Genomic DNA, 22,099 nt, shown 5'->3' on the forward strand with positions numbered 1-22,099 from the left:
AGCCATGCTACTCAAGCTGTGTAGCGAAGCTCAGGCTGGAAGAAGACCACCACAAAGCAGGGGCCTTCCCAACTGGCTGCCCCTATTACCCCCCTGGATTTTGTTTTTCTCCATTATACTATTGGCTTTGTTTTTGCTTGCATTGTTGCCAAGGGCTAAGCTAACCTCTGCTAAGCAGCATGGAAAGGAGGAGAACATAAACTTCCTAGAAGCTTTACAGGACAGTGGTCCTGAAGAATAGAACATGCAGAGGTCAGATGGCAATCTTGGCATAGAATACCAAAACCTGCAGTCAGTTAGTCAAACATTGACTACCCCATCTCCACCTAAGTGGGAATGCCCCCCTTATTTGCAATGCTAGTGAAATTAGTGATGAAGAGTTTTATAAGAAAATTAGAGAAATAGAGTTATGGGGGAATATTGAATAGAATAACCCTGTCTGACAATCAATCTTCTCATGTTTTCTTCTATCTGCTACTTCTATGGTGTTTTCTCTTCCTTCCTAATTACAGCCCTCTACTAGAACCTGTGCCTCATATGTGAAATTACCAAGTACCATAATTCTTCCAAGTGGTAAAGATACCTCAAGACAAATGCTGGGCCTGGAAGCCACAGGACATAAATCCGCAAAGAAGTGAAAAGCTAACCTTTCCAAAGAATATTACTTCTCTCTCACTTACCAGCTTTACATCTCTCTGTATGGCCCCGGAAGATGGCTGGTTAGCCAGAGACGGGTAAGATTCCTCAAGGGAGGAACAACCTAAGACAGGCACAGTCGCAGGGGGGTCATCAGGTGAGAAAATGGGAGCCAACAGAGGTGAGGCTTAGAACCTCATCCCCCCAGTTTTGAGAGAAATTGTCTATACCCGTGGATGTTTTGTTGCCCTTGTCTGGCTTGGATTAATACCTAGTCTATAGGCACAAACCTGATCATCTACACTTGCCTTCATACAGTTCTAAATCATGCTATCTTTATCTTGCATCTACCTACGATAGAATAAATATGAGGAGATAAAATGTACCCATAGCATTAGAAATATAGATGATGATACCTGCCTAGCTAACTGTAGCAGTGAGTGACCCGTATTTCACCCTGAGCTGGTAGACTCCATAGTCACTATTACATGTTGCATGTTTCTGTGGTCACATGCATTACTTAGAAACCGCTTTGCATAGAAACAGGAGACACAATAGAGTACATGTTGCTAGGAAAAGTTTCGGTCAAGGAACAGAAAAAGATCACCTGTCTAACACTTGGCTAACCATGTATAGTTTGGAAGAAAACAGAAAGAAAAAAGCTTGCCTATACCTATTAATCAACCGCCTATACCAATTAATCAACAGAACAATAAAAAATAATCATATCCTTGTGTAAAATGGTATAAATAAAGCTGTCATCAGCACTTTGTCGAGAGACCTCCTCCATCTGACTCTGTGTCCTGTCTCTCCGTGCACAGACTCCATCTCAGCCTTTCGGGCTTCACACCCCCCTGCTGGAGCTGGACTCCAGCAATTACTAAACACTTACTGTGAGCCAAACATTGTTGCTAAGCATATTATATAATAACTCATTTAGTCCCCATAATAACCCTAAGAGGCCTGTCTGATCCCAGTGCTTATATCTTGTTGCTTCTCCACATGTGGCCTGGGACCATAGGCCCTAGCATAACCTGCCCAAGAGTGTGGGAGGGTAGGTGTGAGAGAGTGGGCAGAGCCTGTGCAGCTGAGGCTGCGTTGAGTGGAATGGTTTCTTCCTTTACAGGCTTGGAGACGTTTTTATCTGTGAAGGGGGATATTCTGGTTTCTTTTAACTTACTGATATTTTTTAATTTTCTGCAATATCCAGCTATTTCTTTTTACTGCAAAGGAGAAAGGGAAGGCAGGTGGTTTTATTTTTATAGGCACGCTGTGGGCTCTGCCCGATGGAAAGTCCTATGGGAGCTTGGCAGAGGGACCAGATAATTCTGCTTTGGGACACTGAGGAGAAGTCACCCTGTGATTTGAGTCTGAAAGGAAGTATATGAACTCACCAGGTAAAACTGGTGAGAAAGAAGCACCACTGGAGCAAAGGCATGGCATTGCACTGTGGACACAGTGGACCGTGAGTCCAGGAGTGGCCTGGGGAAGCACAGGAGATGAGCACACACAGAAGCTGGCATTCTTATTCTGAGGACAGGGGGGAGCACATAAAGGTGTAGGCAGGTGAGGGACCGCTGGGGGGCAGATTTGGAAGCTCAATCTGGTGCATCACAAAGGGCAGACAGCCTGGGGCAGAGAAGCCAGGGAAAGGCAGCAGCAGCCCAGGGCGGTAACTGAGGAGGGGACCATGTGGCGGGAATGGAAATGTGCGTCTGGTCTGCAAGACTCAGGCTAAGGTGGGTTTCAGCACTATCTCTCCCCACCCACACTCCCCACTCACTAACAGTGTGACACTTCTCTCTCAGCTGCAGTGAAGTAGCTGAGGTGACAACTAAATGTGAAAAATGGCTGGCAGGTGATATGTAATAAACAGGTGCAAGTGGTAGCCCCCTTCTCCATGCCCTTGTGGCAGAAGCTGGTGAACAATGTTGTCCTTTGAGACAGCCAGCTGGCCAGGGAAAGGCTGAGGCTGCTTGTTCAGAGAGGGTCTGCAAGTACATCCGAGCCAGTGGGACCCAGCACTATGTCAGGGCATCATGGCAGATGCGGGCTGGGACCAGAGCTCCCAAAGTTGGGGAGGAGGACATCCAAGGCAGAACTGGGCTCCACTCAGCATCCAGTCCTAGCCCCCTCTGGTCCCAGCTGTGCTGGGTCTGGATGGGCCCTGAGCCAAGCCACATGCTGTCCCCCTTTAGGAAGGTCAACATCGACCAGGCGAAATTCACAAATAGAGCCAGTGTGTAATGTGGGGGTGTACCCAGGGCAGTTCCTTAAGGATAAAGTCTTATTAAACCACCCAAAGCTACCGTGGGAAGGAGATGCCACAGTCTCCATTTAGAAAAAGGGTAAGGAAACTGCAGCTTAAAGAGAAGAATGTGGCCAGAGTCTTGCTTCCTGGAAGCGACTGACTCAGGACAGGAGTCCCAGCCTGTCCAGCTCTAATGCCTGAGTGTCTAGCCTAAAGGCCAGGGGACTCAAGTTTAAGCAGGGTCAGGGGTGTGCCCAGACCTGTACCTTAACCTCACCAATCTGTGACTTACCCCTGAGCCTACAGGCAGGGAGGGGAGGGTGAGTCTTGATCAGTGAGGGGCCTATGCCCTGCATGGATGCTGCCCCTTCAGAAATTAGTGAGGCTGACAGCTTCACGGCCCCTAGCTTCCCGCTCCTGTCTACTCTGAGCAAGCCCCCAAGAGTACCCAAAGAGCTGCTGGTGGCCTTTGGTCTGCTGAGCAGAGCAGAGCTGGAGGTCCTGGTTTGAGGTCTGTCTGGAATCTGCCTCAGTTCAGCCACTTCTAAGCTCTGTGGACTTATGCAGGTCTTTGCCCCTTTCTGAGCCTTAGTTTCCTGTCTGTAAAATAGGAACATTTATACAGACCACACACACAGTGAAGATGAAAAGAAATAATGTGTAAGAGGACATCAGAGGTCAGAGGATCCCATGCTCAGAGAACATGAATGCTCTTGGGTGACCTATTTCCTCTAAGACAAGGAGTTTAGGAATTGGGGGTCTGGGCCCTGCCGCTGACCTGCTCTGTGTCTCTGACAGTGGTTTCCCCTCTCTGAGTTTCAGATCTCCACTGGATAAGCAGCCTTCTGTGTCCCTGGGCTGGCAGAAGAGTTGGTCACCCCTCTCCAACTCTCAGTGGGGAATCCTCAGCCATGGCTGAGGGGAATCTGGCCTAGACCTCTAGCTTGTTGGAGCAGCAGGGAAAGACAAAAGTAAAACGAAGACTCAGATGGTCCAGGAACTGGCTCCCTTTGATGCACATGAATTTGTCAAGTTTTAACCAAACTGTGACTTTGTCTAGCCTTTGTACATGCTGTCCCTCTGCCTCAGACAATTGGGTGTCCTGCTGTAGAAGAAGTCACTCACACACAGCAAGCCCTTCCACCAGATTCCTAAATCACCTATCTACAAAAACTGCCTTTAGCCTGCACTTGTCAAATGGCTCAGCACTTACCCTGCATTGCATAACTGTTTAGCGCTCCAAGACCTGTGAGCTGGGATGGTCAGCCCTCCTTTGACAAAGGAGGAAGGTTGGGAAAAGCTAGGGCACACAGCAGGCGGAAGGCCCTGCCCTCAGGCCCCTGCTCCCAGCATCTCGCTGGTTGGGGCAGTGACCTCTTGTACGGGCTGGAGGAGCACTTACATGCCCGCCAGTGTTTCTGAGGTGTACAAACATCTCCTCAGGATGTGAGGTCTCAGAGCCCTGAGGGAGGGTGTTGCTCTCAGATTGACTGCTGTGAGAAGAAAAGGCAATTATGTAATGAAGTGTGTGGTGAACACTTAGGCGAGTGACTTTCCCCTCTTTGGGCCTCAGTTTCCCTTCCCGTAAAATGGGAGTGTGGAGGCACAGGCTCTGGCCTCCTAGGGCCCTCTCTGGGCGTTGGTGGCTCTCGTTCCCAAGCCGGCCTCAGGGGTAAAGGGGTAGACCGGCCCCCAGGACAGCTAGCTCCCAACAGTTCCAGGGGTATACCGGTTCACAGCGGTCCTGCCGCCCGCTCCGCGCCGGGAACCCCAAACACCGGCCAGCACCGGTCGCGCTGTCGCTTTAAGGGCGGGCGGGGTTGACCGGGCGGTGGCGCGGCACCTGGAGTCTCCCGGAGCCAGGCCACCCCGGAGTCTCCGCTGGACCGGCGGCCTCGAGGACGCGGATCCGAGCCCCAGCCCAGGGCGCCCTGCCGCAGTCGGCCAAGGTCGGGAGGGGTACGGGGGATGGCCGGGGGCGGGGATGGTCACCACGCAAGTCGAGGACGAAGTCCAGGCTCCGCAAGCCCCCGTTAGCACCCCCGCGGGTTGCAGAGCCCCTGAGGGGGGCGCGCAGCACCCCGGCGGGAGCCTGCGGGAAGTCCGGTTCCGCACCTGTCCTCACCGGGCGGGGAAGGGGACGCAGGCGGCGGGAGCGCAGGGACTGACGGCGGCTGGCGAGTTGGGGGCGGGTGAGACCCCCGGACCCGGTCGGGAGCCGGACCCTGGCCCTTTTGTGCGGCGCGGAGAGCGGGGTCTGGGGGACCACAGCCAGGGCCACCCCCTTACACCGGGCGCCCACTACAGGGCCAAGGGAACCTTACCGAGGTCCCCAAGTGGGCGCTGCCTTCCGGTCCACAGCCACCATGCCTTTACCCACGCCGGGCTCCCCGCGCCTGGACCACGCCTGACTGCCTGCCGCGTTATGCCTGCGCCCCAGGTGGGTATAAGCTTCCTTCTCGCCCCCTTTCGGAAGCAATCTGGGCTCTTCCCAACGCAGATTCCTGCATCCCTTTCCATAACCTTGACCACCGTGAAGTCCTGGCAAAGTCTGGACACTCAGGTCTTCTAACTGTTCTGACGCGCTTGTGCCACGGCGCTCAAGGCCTCGGTGTACCCAGTGGTTAGCTGGGGATGGTTGAGGTCCAATTCTTGCTCAGACGGTTTAGGTTTTTACAGAAAATTGGCACCTAAAGTTCCCTTGTTGGTAACACAGATGATAGTGTTGTTGTGCCCCCTTTACAGAGAAGAGACCCGGGGCATAGAAAAGGTAGGAAACTTGCCCAGTGTCAGAGCCAGGTCCGTCCTCTGTCCATCTCTGTGTCAACAGGCTTCATTTACAGTTTGCTGCCTTGCCATCTCATTGTCACAACTTGCTCCTCTCTGGGAGGCAGAAATTTGACCCCAGTCAGAGATGTTGAGCAGCCTGATCAGGGTCACTCACAGAGCCAACAGATAGAATGGCCATAGTCAGAGGGTTGATAAATCTGATATGGTGAAAGGCCTTCCCATGGCTGGTGGGAGGTCGGGTAGCCACAGCAGAAATGCTTCTGGAAGGAGTTGTTGTTTGGGCTGGGTCTTTTAAAAATTGAGTATAGTTGATATAAAACATTATGTTGGTTTCAAGTATACAACAGTGATTCAGCAGTTAAACACATTATTAAATCCCCACCCCAACTAGTGCAGTTACTGTCAGTAAACATAGAAAGACGTTACAGAACCATTGGCCATATTCTCCATGCTGCACTTCTATCCTCATGACCAACCTATATTATGATTGAGATTTTGTGCCTCTTTATTGCCCTGGGGCTTCAAGTTGGGGGGATGTGTTTGAAATGAGGGCCCTGGATGGGGATAGAGGGATCCGAGTGTAGAGGACCCCAGGCGGCAGGAGTTTGGGTAGTGGGGTATGAGGGAGCCAGTGTGGCAGGCTCTGACTGAGTGCCGGGATTGGCACTCTGGGATCGGAGAGGTTTCCTTCCTGCCCCAGGGCTGGACTTATGCCCTCCAGGGCAGGGAGCCCTTTGTTCCTCCCCCATCAGGGTGTAGGGTATACCAGCACCAGAAGTGAGTGAGCTGCCTGAAGACCACCTCTCTCAAATGGCTCCAGGGAGTCTTGGGACAGGTGGCCCTGCTAAGAATGTACCAGAGCCCTGATCTACAATAATAATAAAAACCACCCCACAGCCACAGAACAGGTTGTTCTCCATCCAGTGGACAGCCTCACTCTTCACTTCCTGGGGATAGCAGGTTATCATGTGCTCTGCCTGCCTGCGGTAGGGTGGGGGAGGGTCCACATGGAGAGAGACCCACACAGGAGATGACCATCACATCCGGTGAGAACATGCTAAGGGCAGTTGCAGAGGCGAGCCTGAGGTCTGGAGTTGTTGAGCCAGGAAGGAGGGCCGTGCATTCTAGAAAGCAAGAACTACCTGTGCCAAAGACTTACAGCTACATCTATTCACAGCACGGTCCCAACTTTATATACTACACAATCTAGATAGATCTAACTGGGCACACACACAGGGGTTTGAGTCAGACTAGACCTGGGTTCAAATTCAGCACTGACCTCGAACAAGCTGTCACCCTCACAGCTCCAGTGTCCTTGGGACATTATGTTATTGTGAGGATTAAGTCAGGGGACTCCTGTAAAGTGCTTGGTATCAGTGCTCAGCCCATGTAAATGACCAGTACACATCTGCTGTCACTACCCCACCTCCCACCATCCACAGGAGGCCTTGCATCAGATTTATCACCCCCTCTGACTATGATCATTCTATCTGTTGGTTCTGTGATTTGATCAGGCTGCTCAGCATCTCTGACTGGGTCAAATTCCTGCCTCCCAGAGAGGAGCAAGGTGTGATGATGAGATGGCAAGATGGCAAACATGATCTTTGCACAAGATGGCAAACATCATCATGTATGTAGGCCAAGGAAGAAATGAAATGGGAACATTCACTTACTGATCATACTTATCTCTGATGGGCAGGATTAATGGCGATTCATATTTTTCATTTTTATTCTCTTCTATGGTTTTCTTCTTTTCCCACAATGAGTAACTATTGCTTTTATATAAATTTAGAAGCATCCTAAGTTACCTTATGTAGCAGTGAGTTCTTGAAGTGTTGAGAAACTCCTCTGTACCTGGCTTTGGGCAAAGTCCTTCACTTTTCTGGGTTCAGTCTCCTCATTTGCAAAACAGGAATTTCCTTCCCTGCCCTCACCACCCACCTCGGTTATGGGAAGTCAGATGAGATGCTGGGTGTGAAGGGGAACTGTCAAGTGCCGTGATATATAGGCAACAGCTTACTGTTAATTGATTGCTGTGTTGTTTTTTTCCCCACACTGATTTCTCCAGCTTTTCCTCTTGACAGCCTCTCATCGCTGTCTAACTTTGAAGAGGGAATAGTCAGGGCCTTTTCCTCCCACCATGAAAATGCCTTGACCTGGAGACAGGAGAACTTGCTCCACAGACAGATTCACAGGAAGAGAACTGCAGGTGATTTACATATGGCATTTTTCTGTATGCTACCAGTGGTCTGGAGACTCAGAAAGATAGGGGTCTACTCCTAGAGTGCCCCTGTTACATGTATGCACTCTCTCTCATACATGCATACAGACATATGTGTTTAAGCACATTTAGGAACATGCCCTTCTGAAACCTAGTGTCACCTAATATATCTTGAACATTTTGCAATGCCCCTCAGCTCCCCTAGGAGCATGCCTTTGAGCAGCTGTGCAGCTGGGCATCATTCAGGTGCACCATGGTTGCATTTGGCTGGGCAAGCCCCCATTTCTGGTCACTGAAGTCTCCCTAAGGTGTATGAGTTCCCCAGCCTCCTGCTTCACTGGCTTAGCTTTTGGAAGAGGAGACAGTGTCTCCTTAAAATCTCTGAACAATCTGCAATTATACAGGGTGCCCTTTTAGGATGAGGAAACAGGCCCAGAGCAGTTGAGAAGCTTACCTCAGGAGTAAACCACAGGGTGGTGAGGTGCAGGGTGAGGCCCGATGCCAGGCCTCTACTCCATGGCTCGGTGCTGTGGCATCTGGAATCCTGTGTTCCCTCTCCTCTTCTAGACCCTCTCAGCTATGAGGCTTTTTACACAACCATTCATCCAGCAACACTTCCCCTCATTTAAGAGACCTTCTTAAACAAATGTTTACTGAGTAGCTACTATGTGTTAGACAGTGTGGATAAAGCAGTGAACACCACCAATGAGGACCCTGCCCTCAGGAAGCTCACTGTCTGGTGGGAGGACAAGTAAAGGAGAAATCAAACGCAGACAAGTGTATGCTGTGGTCCAAGAAGGCCCAGGAGACTTGGTGTTTAAAGTGTCACCAGCAAAGGTTGTGGGGTGAGGGCCAAACTGAGCCTTGAAAGATAATGGCAGGTTACCAAGCAGAGGGAACAGCACGCACAGCAGCCTAGAGGTTAGCTATGGGGACAGCCCAGACATGGGTTTCAGCTCCGTCCTGTCTGTATGATCTGGGGCCAGGTTTCCTCCCAGGTTTTTTTCCTGTGCATTTTTTCTTTACCTAGTTGAGATAACACTGTATGCATAATTTGGCATACTAAGCTGAAAAAAGTAAGATATGATAAGCATTTCTCCCCCGTTGTTAAACATTTATGCTGAGCTTGAGTTTTTTAAATGAGTCATTAATATGCCATCAAGAGTTTACTCTCCGTTTCCCTCTAGCCAGACATTTAGGCTCCAAATTAGGACCATTATAAATAAGGCCCTGGGGAACATCAATTTGCACAAAGTTTTGCTTCATGTTGTGAATTCACCTCCCGACTGCTCAATGCCTTTTTTCGCACTTGCTCCTTTACTCGCCCCGGGTTTGGTGTCTTCCTCTGTCAAATGAAGATAGCAGCACTGATCTCTCGGGATTATGACCAGGGTGAAGTGAGGCAATGTGTGACCAGCAAGTGCCAGTCCTAGCCGGCCCGGTGGACTCCACAAATGTTTATTCCCCTTCCTCCCAGCCTGTGCTAGACACCTTGGGGAGTCATCCCCTCCAGGCAGTTGAGGCCTCTGAGGCCTGGAGTGAGGCCCAAAGTGAACCTATGCACACTTACAGAGCTCCTACTGGGCCCCAGGCATGGTGCTAGGAACCTAAGACACATTATCCGTGACCTTCAAAACAGCTCTACAGAGTTTGGAGCATCACCCCGCCTTTCACAGAGGAGGACACTAAAGCACAGAGGAGCCAGATGACCTCGCCGAGGTTCCACAGTGACCTCAGGCAGAGGAGGACTGAAACTCAGGTTTCTAGGACCCAGCAGGCCTCTTACGTGGTCCACATCTTCTCTCTCTTTTATGTCCAGACGTGTGATGGGGGCCGAGTGGCCTCCACCGTCCGCTACTGCATGATGGTCAGCGGCACCGTGGTTCTGGTGGCCGGGACACTGTGCTTCGCTTGGTGGAGCGAAGGGGATGCCCAAGCCCAGCCGGCTCCCCACACCGGGCACCTGGCACCTGGCGCCCCCAGCCCCCTGCTCCGGCCAGTCAGCTTTTTCTTCTGCGGCTCAGGCGGTCTGCTGCTGCTCTTTGGCCTGCTGTGGTCTGTCAAGGCCAACACCCGAGGGCCACCCGGATGGGACCCATATCACCTCTCCAGAGACCTGTACTACCTCACTGTGGAGCCCTCAGAGGAGGGGAGCTGCAGGTCAGTGAGTCAGGATCGGGGTGGTGGGTAGGGGCAGTGGGTGGGACGTTACCACACCATCAAGCACTTGTTCAGCAAACTCTCAAGGGATTCCTCCCGGAGACCAGGCCTTGTCTATGCCCTGGGGACTTGGAGGCTGATCAGCACATTCCTGGAGGAGTGTAAAGCCCCATAGCACTGGCAAATATCGACAAACCAGAGTAGTTAGAACTGTGTGAGAACAGCAGACATGGTCCTGTGGAGACATAGTGAAATCCAGGAAGGCTTCCTGGGGGAGGTGGCAGTTGCACTCAGCTGAGTCATAGTATGGGGCAGAGGAGCACAGAGGTTCAGAACCCAGACATAGGAGTCAGACCTATTGGGATTCTCTCCTGGTTCCATGAAGTCCAGTGGTAGGACTTCAAGAAGATCATGCAACCCTACTGAGCCTCAGCTTGCTCATCCGAAATAAAACAAGAATAATAAAAACAGTAATAATCATAACACTGTTATGCCTGACACTGTTCTAGTGCTTTTCATATTTACTCATTCCTTACAGCAGCCCTCTGAAGTAAATACTGTTACTAACGCCATTTATAGATGAGGAAATGTTAAGTAACTTGCCCAGGGGCACCCAGCTAGTATGTGTCAGAGTCTGGACTTGAACCCAGAGTCTGATGTCACCCACTCCCTAGCTCAAGGGACATGGAGAACTAAATGAGATGACGTGTGTATAGAACTGAGCCCAGGGCCTGGCACACAGTAGGTGCACAGCAATGTCAACTTTTTATCCAGTGGATATGTGGAGAGCTCAGCAGTGTCCCAGAGGTGCCTATCTTCTAGGCAGGCAGAAGAACATGTGCAAAGGCTCAAGGGTGGGATGGGACGGGTTGAGGGGTGACAAAATCTTGTATTAAGACAATAATTTTCAATCTTTTTTTCACCATCACTCCCTCTAAGGAGCTTTTGTAGGCACTTTTTCTTAATTTTATAAACTTTTAATGAAAATGCCACAGATATACTGTACATTGGTTTATGTTCTGTGTATATATCTGTGTTTTATACATAAACAAAGTATAACCAAGATACCAAGAACCGATTTTTGCCCTGGTGAGGATGCATACATTATGCACTTACTATGCACTTATTCATTCAACCAAGTATCAGGTATGCCTACATATCAGGGGCCTGCATACGTCTTCTCCAGTCCTTCTGTCTTCGTACAAGGTAAGAATTACTATTGCCATTTACAGGAGAAGACAAGGGCTACACAGCTGGGAAGTGGAGGCCTCTGACTGTGAAGCTTGCCTTCCCCCACACTGCTCAGTGGGCACTGGACGTGGATGTGTTAGGGGCTAGAGCAGACATCCACGGGCTGGCCTGGGACCTGGGGACCCTTCTTTCCTGAGTTAGAGGGAAGGGCAGGGCCTTAGGGACTTCCTAGCCACTCCTTCACACTGCACTCAGATGAGAAGGCTGGCTCTCAGGGAGACCAGTGACCTGCCTGTCACCCAGCGATTCAGTGTCCAGTTGGATCCAGGCTGGGCCTCAGGGCACTCTGGACAGGAGCCTCCCTCCCCAGCAGCCTGGGTGGGTGTTGTCTGTATACACACAGCCAGGTTGACCCAACAAGGTCCCAGCTACAGCTGTGTGTATCAGGTGGCCCCACCTGGCCTTCATGCCCAGTGAGGCCACCATGGAGAGGCCCACTCAGGAGGCTGCAGGGTGCTTCTGGCCCATCAGGCCGAGAGACCCAAGTCTTAGATTCAGAACTGGGGTGGCTGGGTGTTGGGGAGGCTGCTGGTGCTAATGGCTCTGCCCCAACACTGGGGCCAACACAGCCCAGCCCTGCTTGCTATCTGCACAGCCTAGCATCTGGCCTCCATGAGAGGCCACTCCTCTGTCCTGGGAATCTTGCTCTTTGAGGGGGCCCGGCTGTGGGTAAATTCAGGACAGAGACAAAATCTTTCTAGACTGATGGCTAGGGCAGGTCCCTCCCCATTTGGGACCCCAGTTTCCCTATTTATTCATCTACTTATTCTTTCATGCACTGACCCAGTATTTGTTGAGCACCTACTGTGTGCTGGGTCCTAGGCAGAGCACTGATGAAGCAGTAGTGGACAAGACCGACAAAACCCCTACCCTCGGGGAGCTCCCACCTGAAGTGTGAACCCTTAGATGAGGTGGCTGGTCTTCCCAGGGGCCCCACCCTTGGTGGGTATAGCAGAACATGAATGGGCCTCCTTCAGACATGAGGGTTTCAGTCTCTGCTCTTTCTCTTATAAGCTGTGTGTCCTTGAGCATGTTACTTAGACTCTCTGAGCCATGTCTGATTCCTCATCTTTCAGCTGGGGGTGACAGAATTTTTTCCTAGGATTGCAGTCAAGCTCAGGTGAGATGATAGGTGAGGAAGTACATGTACTGTGAAGTCCGTGCACACATTAGCTTTTGCTGCTGTTCCGGTGCTTTGAGTTCACAGTGCACTCTCATGCTCACTAACTGATTTTAGCCTCAACTGCTTATGAGGTAAAGTGGAAGGATTAGGCTCATTTTACAGATGAGAAAGCTAAGGTGTGGAGAGATGAGGGGCTGAGGTGGGGAGAGAAGGAGCTGGCTTGAGCTTTGCAGTCAGACAGAGCTGGGGCTTTGCCCTTTAGTTGTTGATGCACAGCCTTCACTCACCCGTACAACGGCTGAGAGCTGCCACCTGCCAGAGTTGGCACAAATGTGAAATAGATTAGAGGGTTTAAGTCCTGCGCAAATAGTATTTCATTCCTTGTCCCTTTCCCTTTAACCTATTGTGTTTGCCTGATTCAGCTGAAGGGTGGAGATGCCCGTGCCAGGCCCAGGTCTCCTATCCCCACCAGGCTCCAGGGAGTGGGGCAAACACTAGCCTCAGTGGGGTTTCCTGTGCACAGGGACTGCAGGGGCAGGCCTGCCCCACACACCTGCGGGGTACCACATCAAGAGAACATGAGTGGAGCCTCTGTCCTAAAGCATGTGACATGGCTGCCCTGCATGGGGCCTTGTGTTCCCCAAGTTCCCAGCCTTTTAGGCCATGACCAACTTGGAGCTGGTTGGGCCAAGCTGGCTACTAAGGTGACAACAGGTGGTGGCAAGAGGCCATTCCACATCTGCCCTCTAAGCAAACTTCCTGCTGCAGGTAGGGCTCACCTGTCACCTGTGCCCTGCCCTGCCCTGCCAGCTGCCTCCTCTGGGGTGGCCCCCGGCATACCCAGAGCCTGTCTCATGTCTACAGCGCTTGGAGAACTGGGGAGTGGTAGAGGTGTGGCTGGGAGGTAAGCAGGCGAGGAGATGTGGTGCTCTGGGAGCCTTATTACCCACATTTTTCTGAGCGTTGGCTAAGCTTTTTCCATTTTCCCTTCCCCTGAATCTATAAAATGGGAATCCCTATTTTATAGACGAGGAGAAGGAGGCCCAGGGAGGAAGTGAGCACAGCCTAGGTCACACAGCAGTAGAAGCTGGCTTGCCTACCTCCAGAAGCAATATTCTCTGCCTGCCCTTACCTGCAAAGGATGCTGGGTGCTTAGGGGAGTTGAGGTCCCTTATCAGCTTCCTCAGCTGCAGGGCTTCTGGGCTGTCTTCTGGAGGAGAGTCTAATGAGAGAAGTTTGCAAGAGCACTGGAGGGGGAGTCCCAGATTCGGCTCCTGGCAGTACCCTCCATCAGACTGGCACCCAGGCTGGAGGGCAGCTCCAGGCTCCCCACCAGCCTGCTTCATGACCCTGTCATAGAGTTGGGCAGTGAGCCTATGTCCCCAGCCAGCTACTCTGAGGGCTGCAGTGGGCTGGGGCTCAGAAGACATGTTGCCCAGAGAAGGGCCATGTCCCCGAGGGGCAGTGGAAGCTCACATGAGGGGCAGCAAAGGGCTTGGAACAGGGCATGAAGACTCTCAGCCCAGCCTTCCTCACTCTGTCCCCGGCATGAAGGAGGCCTTGCCCTCATCCCTGCCAACAGCCTCTTTTCTTGTAGGATCCCAAAGGTGGGCTTCATCCCCACTTATGAGGAGGCTGTGTGCTGCCCTCTGGCCGAGGGGCCCCTCAAACCACCTTCCTACCACGTGGAGGAAGGCCTGAGGTGCAGCGCCTCTGAAGATGACCTGCTTGGGCCCTGGCCCCCACTGCTTCCACCCAGCTACGAGAGCATCATCCCTGTTCCTGATGGCCTCTCTGGAGAGACAACACGGGGCGCTGCGTGCTCCTGCCCAGCACAGCTCAGACTGCAGGGGGATGAAGCTGAAGGCCCCTAGCAGGCCCCAGGGTTGGAGACAAATGAGGAGCTGCTCCTAGTGTCTAGTACACAGGAGGCACTCAAAAAATATTTAATGAATGCTGTTTTATTTACCTATTACTGTGTAACAAAAGGCTTAAAATAAATCCATTTTATAATCTCTCATGATTCTGTGGGTTGCCCGGGCCCAGCCGAGTGGTTTTTCTGCCTCACCTGATGTTTGATGGGGCTACAGTCATCAGGGGCCCAGCTAGGCCAGAGTGTCCAAGGTGGCTCATCCATGTGGCTGGCAGTTAGTGCGGGCTGCCAACTGAGAGATGTTGTTGTGCAGGTGAGACAGTTGGGGCCCAGAGGCAGAGTCAGGACTGGCATGAGGTCACACACTAAGTTTATAATCAAAAGAATGTGGACTCCAAATTCAGACAATCTGTGCTTGGGTTCCATCTGATAGGTACCAGCTGAGTGATCTGAGACAAGTGACTTTACCTCTCTTTGCCTTAGTTTCTGCATTTGTAAAATAGGAATTGGGAATTACAGTGGCACGATCCCCTACCTTAGAGAGCCGAGTGTGAGGATGAAATGAGATGACAGATGACATTGTGAGCTCACAATAATCCTGCAGGCTCTGTGCTAATGCATCAAATAATAAATGCAGATTTCTTAACTCTGTGGCAGGTGTCTATTCCTATTAATTGACTGTCAGATTTTGCTAGTAGAGGTAACTCCCCTCCACTAAGTGCCAAGTTGGCCTCATCTCCCATACCTCCTGTGACAGGGAACTCACTACCTTTCCTTTCCAGATATAGCAGAAATGTCTGCTTTCTGTCCAGCTACACTTTGCATCCCTACGTCTCTACCTCACCCATCCCATTCACAGATGAGAAAGTCAGCACCAAGAGGTTAAGTAACCTTCCCAGGGTCACACAACAAGCAGAGGTTCAAAGTCCTGGGGCTCAGTCAGCTGGTAAGGGTGGCATTCCTGAGGGCCTACTGTGTGCTGGGCCGGGCCTTTTGCCACTGTTTCACGTCCTCAATGCCACTCTGCTCCAGGTAGTGTTTTCATTCAGGTCTGGCTGAGCTCCAGGCCTGGGATCCTCCCACTTATGTCTGGACTGGCTCAGTGGCTGCCCATTCAGTCTTCCTGCTTCTGCCAGCATCCCCCGCTGTCTCCTCAAAACTCAGTGGCCAATCCTGCCCAAAGCAATATACAGATTCGATGCAATCCCTATCAAATTACCAACAGCATTCTTCAATGAACTGGAACAAATAGTTCAAAAATTCATATGGAACCATCAAAGACCCCAAATAGCCAATGCAATCCTGAGAAGGAAGAATAAAGTGGGGGGGATCTCGCTCCCCAACTTCAAGCTCTACTACAAAGCCACAGTAATCAAGACAATTTGGTACTGGCACAAGAACAGAGCCACAGACCAGTGGAACAGAATAGAGACTCCAGACATTAACCCAAACATGTATGGCCAATTAATATTTGATAAAGGAGCCATGGACATACAATGGGGAAATGACAGTCTCCTCAACAGATGGTGCTGGCAAAACTGGACAGCTACATGTAAGAGAATGAAACTGGATCACTGTCTAACCCCATACACAAAAGTAAACTCCAAATGGATCAAAGACCTGAATGTAAGTCATGAAACCATAAAACTCTCAGAAAAAAAATTGGCAAAAATCTCATGGACATAAACATGAGTGACTTCTTCATGAACATATCTCCCCGGGCAAGGGAAACAAAGGCAAAAATGAACAAGTGGGACTATATCAAGCTAAAAAGCTTTTGTACAGCAAAGGACACCATCAATAGAACAAAAAGGTATCCTACAGTATGGGAGAACATATTCATAAATGACAGATCCAATAAAGGATTGACATCCAAAATATATAAAGAGCTCACACATCTCAACAAACAAAAAGCAAATAATCCAATTAAAAAATGGGCAGAGGAGCTGAATAGACAGTTCTCTAAAGAAGAAATCCAGATGGCCAACAGGCACATGAAAAGATGCTCCACATCGCTTATCATCAGAGAAATGCAAATTAACCACAATGAGATATTACCTCACACCAGTAAGGATGGCCATCATCGAAAAGACAAACAACAACAAATGTTGGTGAGGTTGTGGAGAAAGGGGAACCCTCCTACACTGCTGGTGGGAATTTAAACTAGTTCAACCATTGTGGAAAGCAGTATGGAGGTTCCTCAGAATGCTCAAAATAGAAATACCATTTGACCCAGGAATTCCACTTCTAGGAATTTACCCTAAGAATGCAGCACTCCAGTTTGAAAAAGACAGATGCACCCCTATGTTTATCGCTGCACTGTTTACAATAGCCAAGATATGGAAGCAACCTAAATGTCCATCAGTAGATGAATGGATAAAGAAGAGGTGGTACATATACACAATGGAATATTACGCAGCCATAACAAAAAAAACAGATCCTACCATTCGCAACAACATGGATGGAGCTAGAGGGTATTATGCTCAGTGAAATAAGCCAGGCAGAGAAAGACAAGTACCAAATTATTTCACTCATATGTGAAGTATAAGAACAAAGGAAAACTGAAGGAACAAAACAGCAGCAGAATCACAGATTCCAAGAATGGACTAACAGTTACCAAAGGGAAAGGGACTGGGGAGGATGGGTGGGAAGGGAGGGATAAGGGCGGGAATAAAGAAAGGGGGCATTACGATTAGCATGTATAGTGTGTGGGGGGCACGGGGAGGGCTGTACAACACAAAGACAAGTAGTGATTCTATAGCATCTTACTACACAGATGGACAGTGATTGTGAAGGGGTATGTGGGGGGGACTTGGTGAAGGGGGGAGCCTAGTAAACATAATGTTCTTTTTGTAATTGTAGATTAATGATATAAAAATAAAAATAAAAATAAAAATAAAAAATAAATTTGAAAAATTAAAAAAATTGACCAAAAAAAAACACCTCAGTGGCCAGAATGAGCCTGATCAAACCAGGTTGACGTCCCTGCTGGGCTCAGAACTCTGCCGGTTTCCAGCTCACATCCAATAAAGGGGAAGCCCTTCCAGCAGGCTGGGTGGTGCCAGGGGGAAGGGTCTGGCCCACATCCTGCCCTTCCCCGCTTGCTGGGTGCCAATCCAGCCCACTGTGGGCCTTTGTACTTGCCCTTCTCTCCAGAAGCCCTTCCTCAGCCTGCTTCTCACCTCTCTTACATCTCCCCTCTGTCCCACTTGTAGCGAGTTCCTTGACCGCTGTTAAAACTGAATCCCACCCAGGCCCCTGCATTCCCAGCCTCCTGCCTGCTCTATTTTTCAAAATAACAACTGTCATCATTTAACATTTTCCCTTTTAAAAGATTTGTTTGCTTGTTTATTGCATGTTTCTCACCAGCACTAAGCTCTACTAGAGCAGGGAATTTGTGGTTCTTTGCTTTACATTTGTATCCGTAAAGCCTGGAAAGAGTGCCTGTGCATGGAATATGCTCAGGGGATACTTGCTGGCTGGCTGAGTGAATAGATAAATGTCAGCTATTGTTATCATTGAGCCGTCTCTCAGCCACGTGAGCCACACCTTGTGGGTTTTCTGAAATCCTCCCCCTCCCCCATAATCAAGTCCCGACCCCATGCTGGCTTCCTTCCCTCCTTGACTTCTCCCTATCTGTGCCTCACCTTACTGGCTATTAGGGAGATGGAGGTTTCCTTGCTGGTCACACACAGAAACGCACGCACTCGTTTCCCACCTGTGTCACAAGGATGGGGAGGCGGTGCCATCAGGCCTTCCGCGGTTTCTAAAGGGTTGATGGGGTCCCAGATTGAGAAGCAGAGCCCAGCTTCCCTCCTACTCCTGAACTGAGGAATTTCCCCCAGGCGGGTGAGTTAATGAGCTGCAGGTGTGACTTGGAGGCACCACCTTTGAGGGCAGGAGCTAGCAGCGGCAGGGCTGGGAGGGCTGGAGGCCTGGAAAAACTTTTTCTGCTTTTCCTTCTCATCTGTGAAAGCCCCTATGAAGGGCAGTAACTTGCACAAGGTCACCAGCGCCTTGGAGGCCCAGCCAGGGCCACGGAGCCAGTCTCCTGGTGAGGCAAGCCACTGTCCCCTTCTGTGCTGCAGTGCCCTTGCTGTGAACTGGGGGCCCTCATGCCCACCGGCCAGATGTGGGATGAAGGAGCCCCATGAGGCTGGGTCTGTCACTCTGAAGCCCCAGTAGGCATTGGCTTGCTTCCTGGTCTCCTTCCTCCTAGACCTGGCTATCTGGTTTCTTCACCCACCATTCAGACCCCATCTCTGGTGCCTGCCCCCAGGTCTGGGATGTGAAGGATCCTTGGAGCTCAGGCCTCTCTCTTGTTTTCCCTGGACCCCTCCCTCACTTTCCCTGGGCCCCTCCCAGGCTTCTGTATTCCTCAGGGTTGGCTGGTGACCCCACTCCCTGGAGTGACCATCTCAAATCAGTCAAGACAAGACAAGACAACAATGTATGAACTATGACAGATGGTGAGTATACTATGGAGAAAAGTTAATTGGGAAAGGAGGACAGGAAATACCTGGGGGAGGGGTGTACAGTTTTAGATATCACACCAGGGAAAGCCTCATGGTGAAACTGACACTTGACAAAGACTTGAGGAGGTAAGGGAGGAAGAGCTTTCCAGGCAGAAGGAACAGCAGGTGCAAAGGTCTTGGGGTGTCTGCGTGTTCTGAGGAGCCAGCATGGCTGGAATAGAGTGAGTGAGGAGAGGCATGGCAGGAGATGAGCTCAGAGGGGTGATGGGATGGGTGGCAAAATCATCTAGGGCCTCGTAGACTCTGTGTTTATCAGAATGCCTCACACCTGAGTCCTGCACATAGTAGGTGCTCAACAACAGGTTGACTTTCAATAGATTGCAGCGAGAGAGTTGCTCTGCTACCTGGGAAACCTTGACCCAGAGCATGTCATTATGAATGGTTTAGTGCCAGGCTCCCCATGAACATCAATGATGGGGGGGAAGCAGGTGACCCCCTTTATGGCTACACCCTTTTCCCAGGAGGAGAGTCTCTCTGCACCAGACCATCCCACCACTGGGGGGTGGTATCGTTGGGGAAGGACAGCTATCCGAGGCAGAGGGAGGTGAGACTCCGTGGAGCTGCAGTATTGTTCCTCCTGCTGGGTGGAATTCTGATTTAGAAGTGATCAGTCATAATCCCACGGATGATGGCTTCATCCTATTGGCACCTCAGCCAAGCATATACACCCAATGTCTGGGTTGAATCCTGGCTCTGCTATTTACAGGTTCTGCGACCTTGAAATGCTCACCTTGCCTCCATGAGCCTGTCCAATGGTTGTGATGGTTCCCTTCCCCGCCTCTGAGGATCTCTCAAGGATCCTGAATTGGTCTGACAGTGAGAAACAGTGGTTAACGTGTCCTCTGTTGGAAGATGACAAGGGCCTTAACCACTCCTCCTGCCGTCCCTGCTTTGCTCTGGAGGAAGGCAAAAGTCAGGCAGGCACGAGGGGGCCAGAAACCGTGGATGACACAGCACTCCCATGCATGTTCCCAGTTAACCCCCTCCCCACAGCTCTGCGCAAGAGGTCAGATTGGACCCATTCTCCTGAGCACCTACTTGTCCCAGCTTCTTAATTGTTTTCACTCCCTATTTGTTTTTTAAGAGGAGAAAATAAGGCTAAGGAGGCTAGTCATGGAAAGGAAGTAAAAGGCGGGTTGAGGAGGAAAGTGCTCGGATGAAGGGTGGAGGTGTGGGCTCTGAGGAAGGGCTAAGGACCAGATCCATCTACACTGGGGCTGGGCCTGCGTGGGTTATGTCTCTGTTTAACCACTGATTCAGTTTGGGGAGAACTTGGCCAATTTCTGTCACTCCGCAGGCTGTTTTCCTGCGTGTGGAATGGGCATGAAGGGCTGAGGGTCAGAGGCCTGAGAGAAAGGGTGTGAGCGCTTGCTACGACAGCCACCAGGGGGCGCAAGAGGCTCCTGCTGGACTACAACCTAAGAGATCCATTCCCAGGGTCGACTTAGGTGCCAGGACCAGACTGGGCTGGTGCAGGTCCCTCTGGGCCTCCCGCTCCTTTTCGGGAGGGGCACTCATCACTTCCCTTCTCTGAGCCTCTGTAAGGTGTGGTAACAGTGTTTCCCTGGAGGGTCCCGTTGTGTCGATAATCACAGATCACAAAGCGCTTTTTCTCCATTAGGCCAGTTCCCTGCACAATACCTGGGGGGTGGGCCTGATACCTCCCTCAATTCACAGGTGAAAATTCAAGCCCAGAATGGACTACCATCTCAAGTTCACCGGCGGAATCCGACCTGGATGTGGGCTGGTGACTCTCGGCCCTTTCGCTGACCCCCAGCAATCGCTCCAAATTGTGGGGTGCAGCCCGGCTGGTAGCATTAGTGAAAGAGAAATCGCTCTTGGTAAAAGTGTTTGTGGCAGGAGCACCAGGCAGAGGGTATAGTGTGAGCACTAAGTGTGGTGTTGGGAATAAGCACAGCCCATGCTCGGGGGAGAGAAAATGTGATGATGATAAACAGGAAAATCCCCAAGTCTGCTGTCAGGATGCCAGTGAAAACCTTTCATCCCCCAGCAGCAATTTAACCCTGTAAAAACTACAAGGTAATGTTTTCTCTTTAGATACCAGAGGTCCTCATTTTCCTCTTATACTATATGGGAATCTGGTTTTTCCCATCAGCCTGTCTGCAAGACTGAAATTCCAACATTAGGACCTTGGGGAATTTACTTGTCTGTGTCCTCATTTGTAAAGTGGGGATAGTGGCACCTGCCTCATGGGGTTCCCCTTAATCGAGTTAGTACCTATAACACATTTAGAACAGTGCTATGCATGCAGTCACCATCTGGTAAATCGATTATTCCCGGACCCCAGGTGGACATGTGACTTTGAGAGTCTAGAATTCTTCAGGATTCTAAAACGCCAGCTTGGAATCCTCCAGCGGCATGCTGGTGTCTTTGGGTGTAGCATTGTGCCCTGCTTCTCACTGGACGGTCTGAGGCTGCCTGTCCACACAGCTCAGCCCCACATAGGCAAATGAGGTGATGTCAAGCCTTGGCTGGGGCCCAGCCCCTGTACCCAGCCCCGCCCTCCCTTTTGCTCTCCTTCACTCAGGTTCACACACGCACACTCCAGCCAGGCCCAGAGGGAAGGTGAGAGGCAGTGAAGGTGGGTGGGTGTTGGGGGGAGCACGGGGCCATTGAAGCGGAGCTCCTGCAGCTTGGGGAACTGACCTAGTGCACCTAGGGACTGCAGCTGGGCCTGGAGGGAGCCTGCCTTCCCTTTAACTTTAAGCCGCAATTTGCAGTGACCCTGGTGCATTGTCTTTCTCGATGTGAGCGTGTTTGAGTGTCTACACTGGTTTGCTGGCACCCCTCTGCAGGTGGTGCACAGGCCAGGGCCTCGCCAGACAGCCATGGCTGATGAGAAGACCTTCCGCATTGGCTTCATTGTGCTGGGGCTCTTCCTGCTGGCCCTTGGCACATTCCTCATGAGCCACGATCGGCCCCAGGTCTATGGTACCTTCTACGCCATGGGCTGCATCATGGTGATCGGGGGTGTCATCTGGAGCATGTGCCAGTGCTACCCCAAGGTAGGTGATGATAGAGACAGGTTGGCTGTGGGCCAGGGCCCAGGAGGGTTAGGCGGCTGTGCCTCTATCCCAGGCACGATCCCCCATCCTTCAATGCTGTTTTCATCTTCCCCTTTCTATTCTCTTTTCTTCTCTGCTCTCTTGAGCTTTCTTCCATCCCTCCCTCCCTCCTTCCTCCCTTATCTTAAGACTTGATCAGAAGCACCCTGGATGCGCAGCCCTGAACTAGGCAC

General features: G+C 51.0%; 2 protein-coding genes across 2 annotated transcripts in view; both read left to right on the forward strand.

The window, feature by feature from the left end:
- Positions 1-5,200: 5,200 nt before the first annotated feature.
- On the forward strand, positions 5,201-14,449 carry TMEM61 (transmembrane protein 61). The gene is made up of 3 exons (XM_036911207.2): positions 5,201-5,327; positions 9,718-10,058; positions 14,030-14,449. Exons 1-3 carry the CDS (start codon positions 5,313-5,315, stop codon positions 14,304-14,306), a joined length of 633 nt encoding a protein of 210 aa, XP_036767102.1. The 5' UTR covers positions 5,201-5,312; the 3' UTR covers positions 14,307-14,449.
- Positions 5,234-22,099, forward strand: part of BSND (barttin CLCNK type accessory subunit beta) — a 29,311-nt gene continuing 12,445 nt past the window's right edge. Inside the window, exons 1-2 of the mRNA XM_057500236.1 lie at positions 5,234-5,327; positions 21,657-21,866. Coding sequence (XP_057356219.1) covers positions 5,313-5,327; positions 21,657-21,866 — 225 coding nt within the window. The 5' untranslated portion in view covers positions 5,234-5,312. The remainder of the gene's footprint in view (positions 5,328-21,656; positions 21,867-22,099) is intronic.

Source organism: Manis pentadactyla, chromosome 4, assembly GCF_030020395.1.
Source record: "Manis pentadactyla isolate mManPen7 chromosome 4, mManPen7.hap1, whole genome shotgun sequence".
In the NCBI taxonomy this organism is placed as follows: domain Eukaryota; kingdom Metazoa; phylum Chordata; class Mammalia; order Pholidota; family Manidae; genus Manis; species Manis pentadactyla.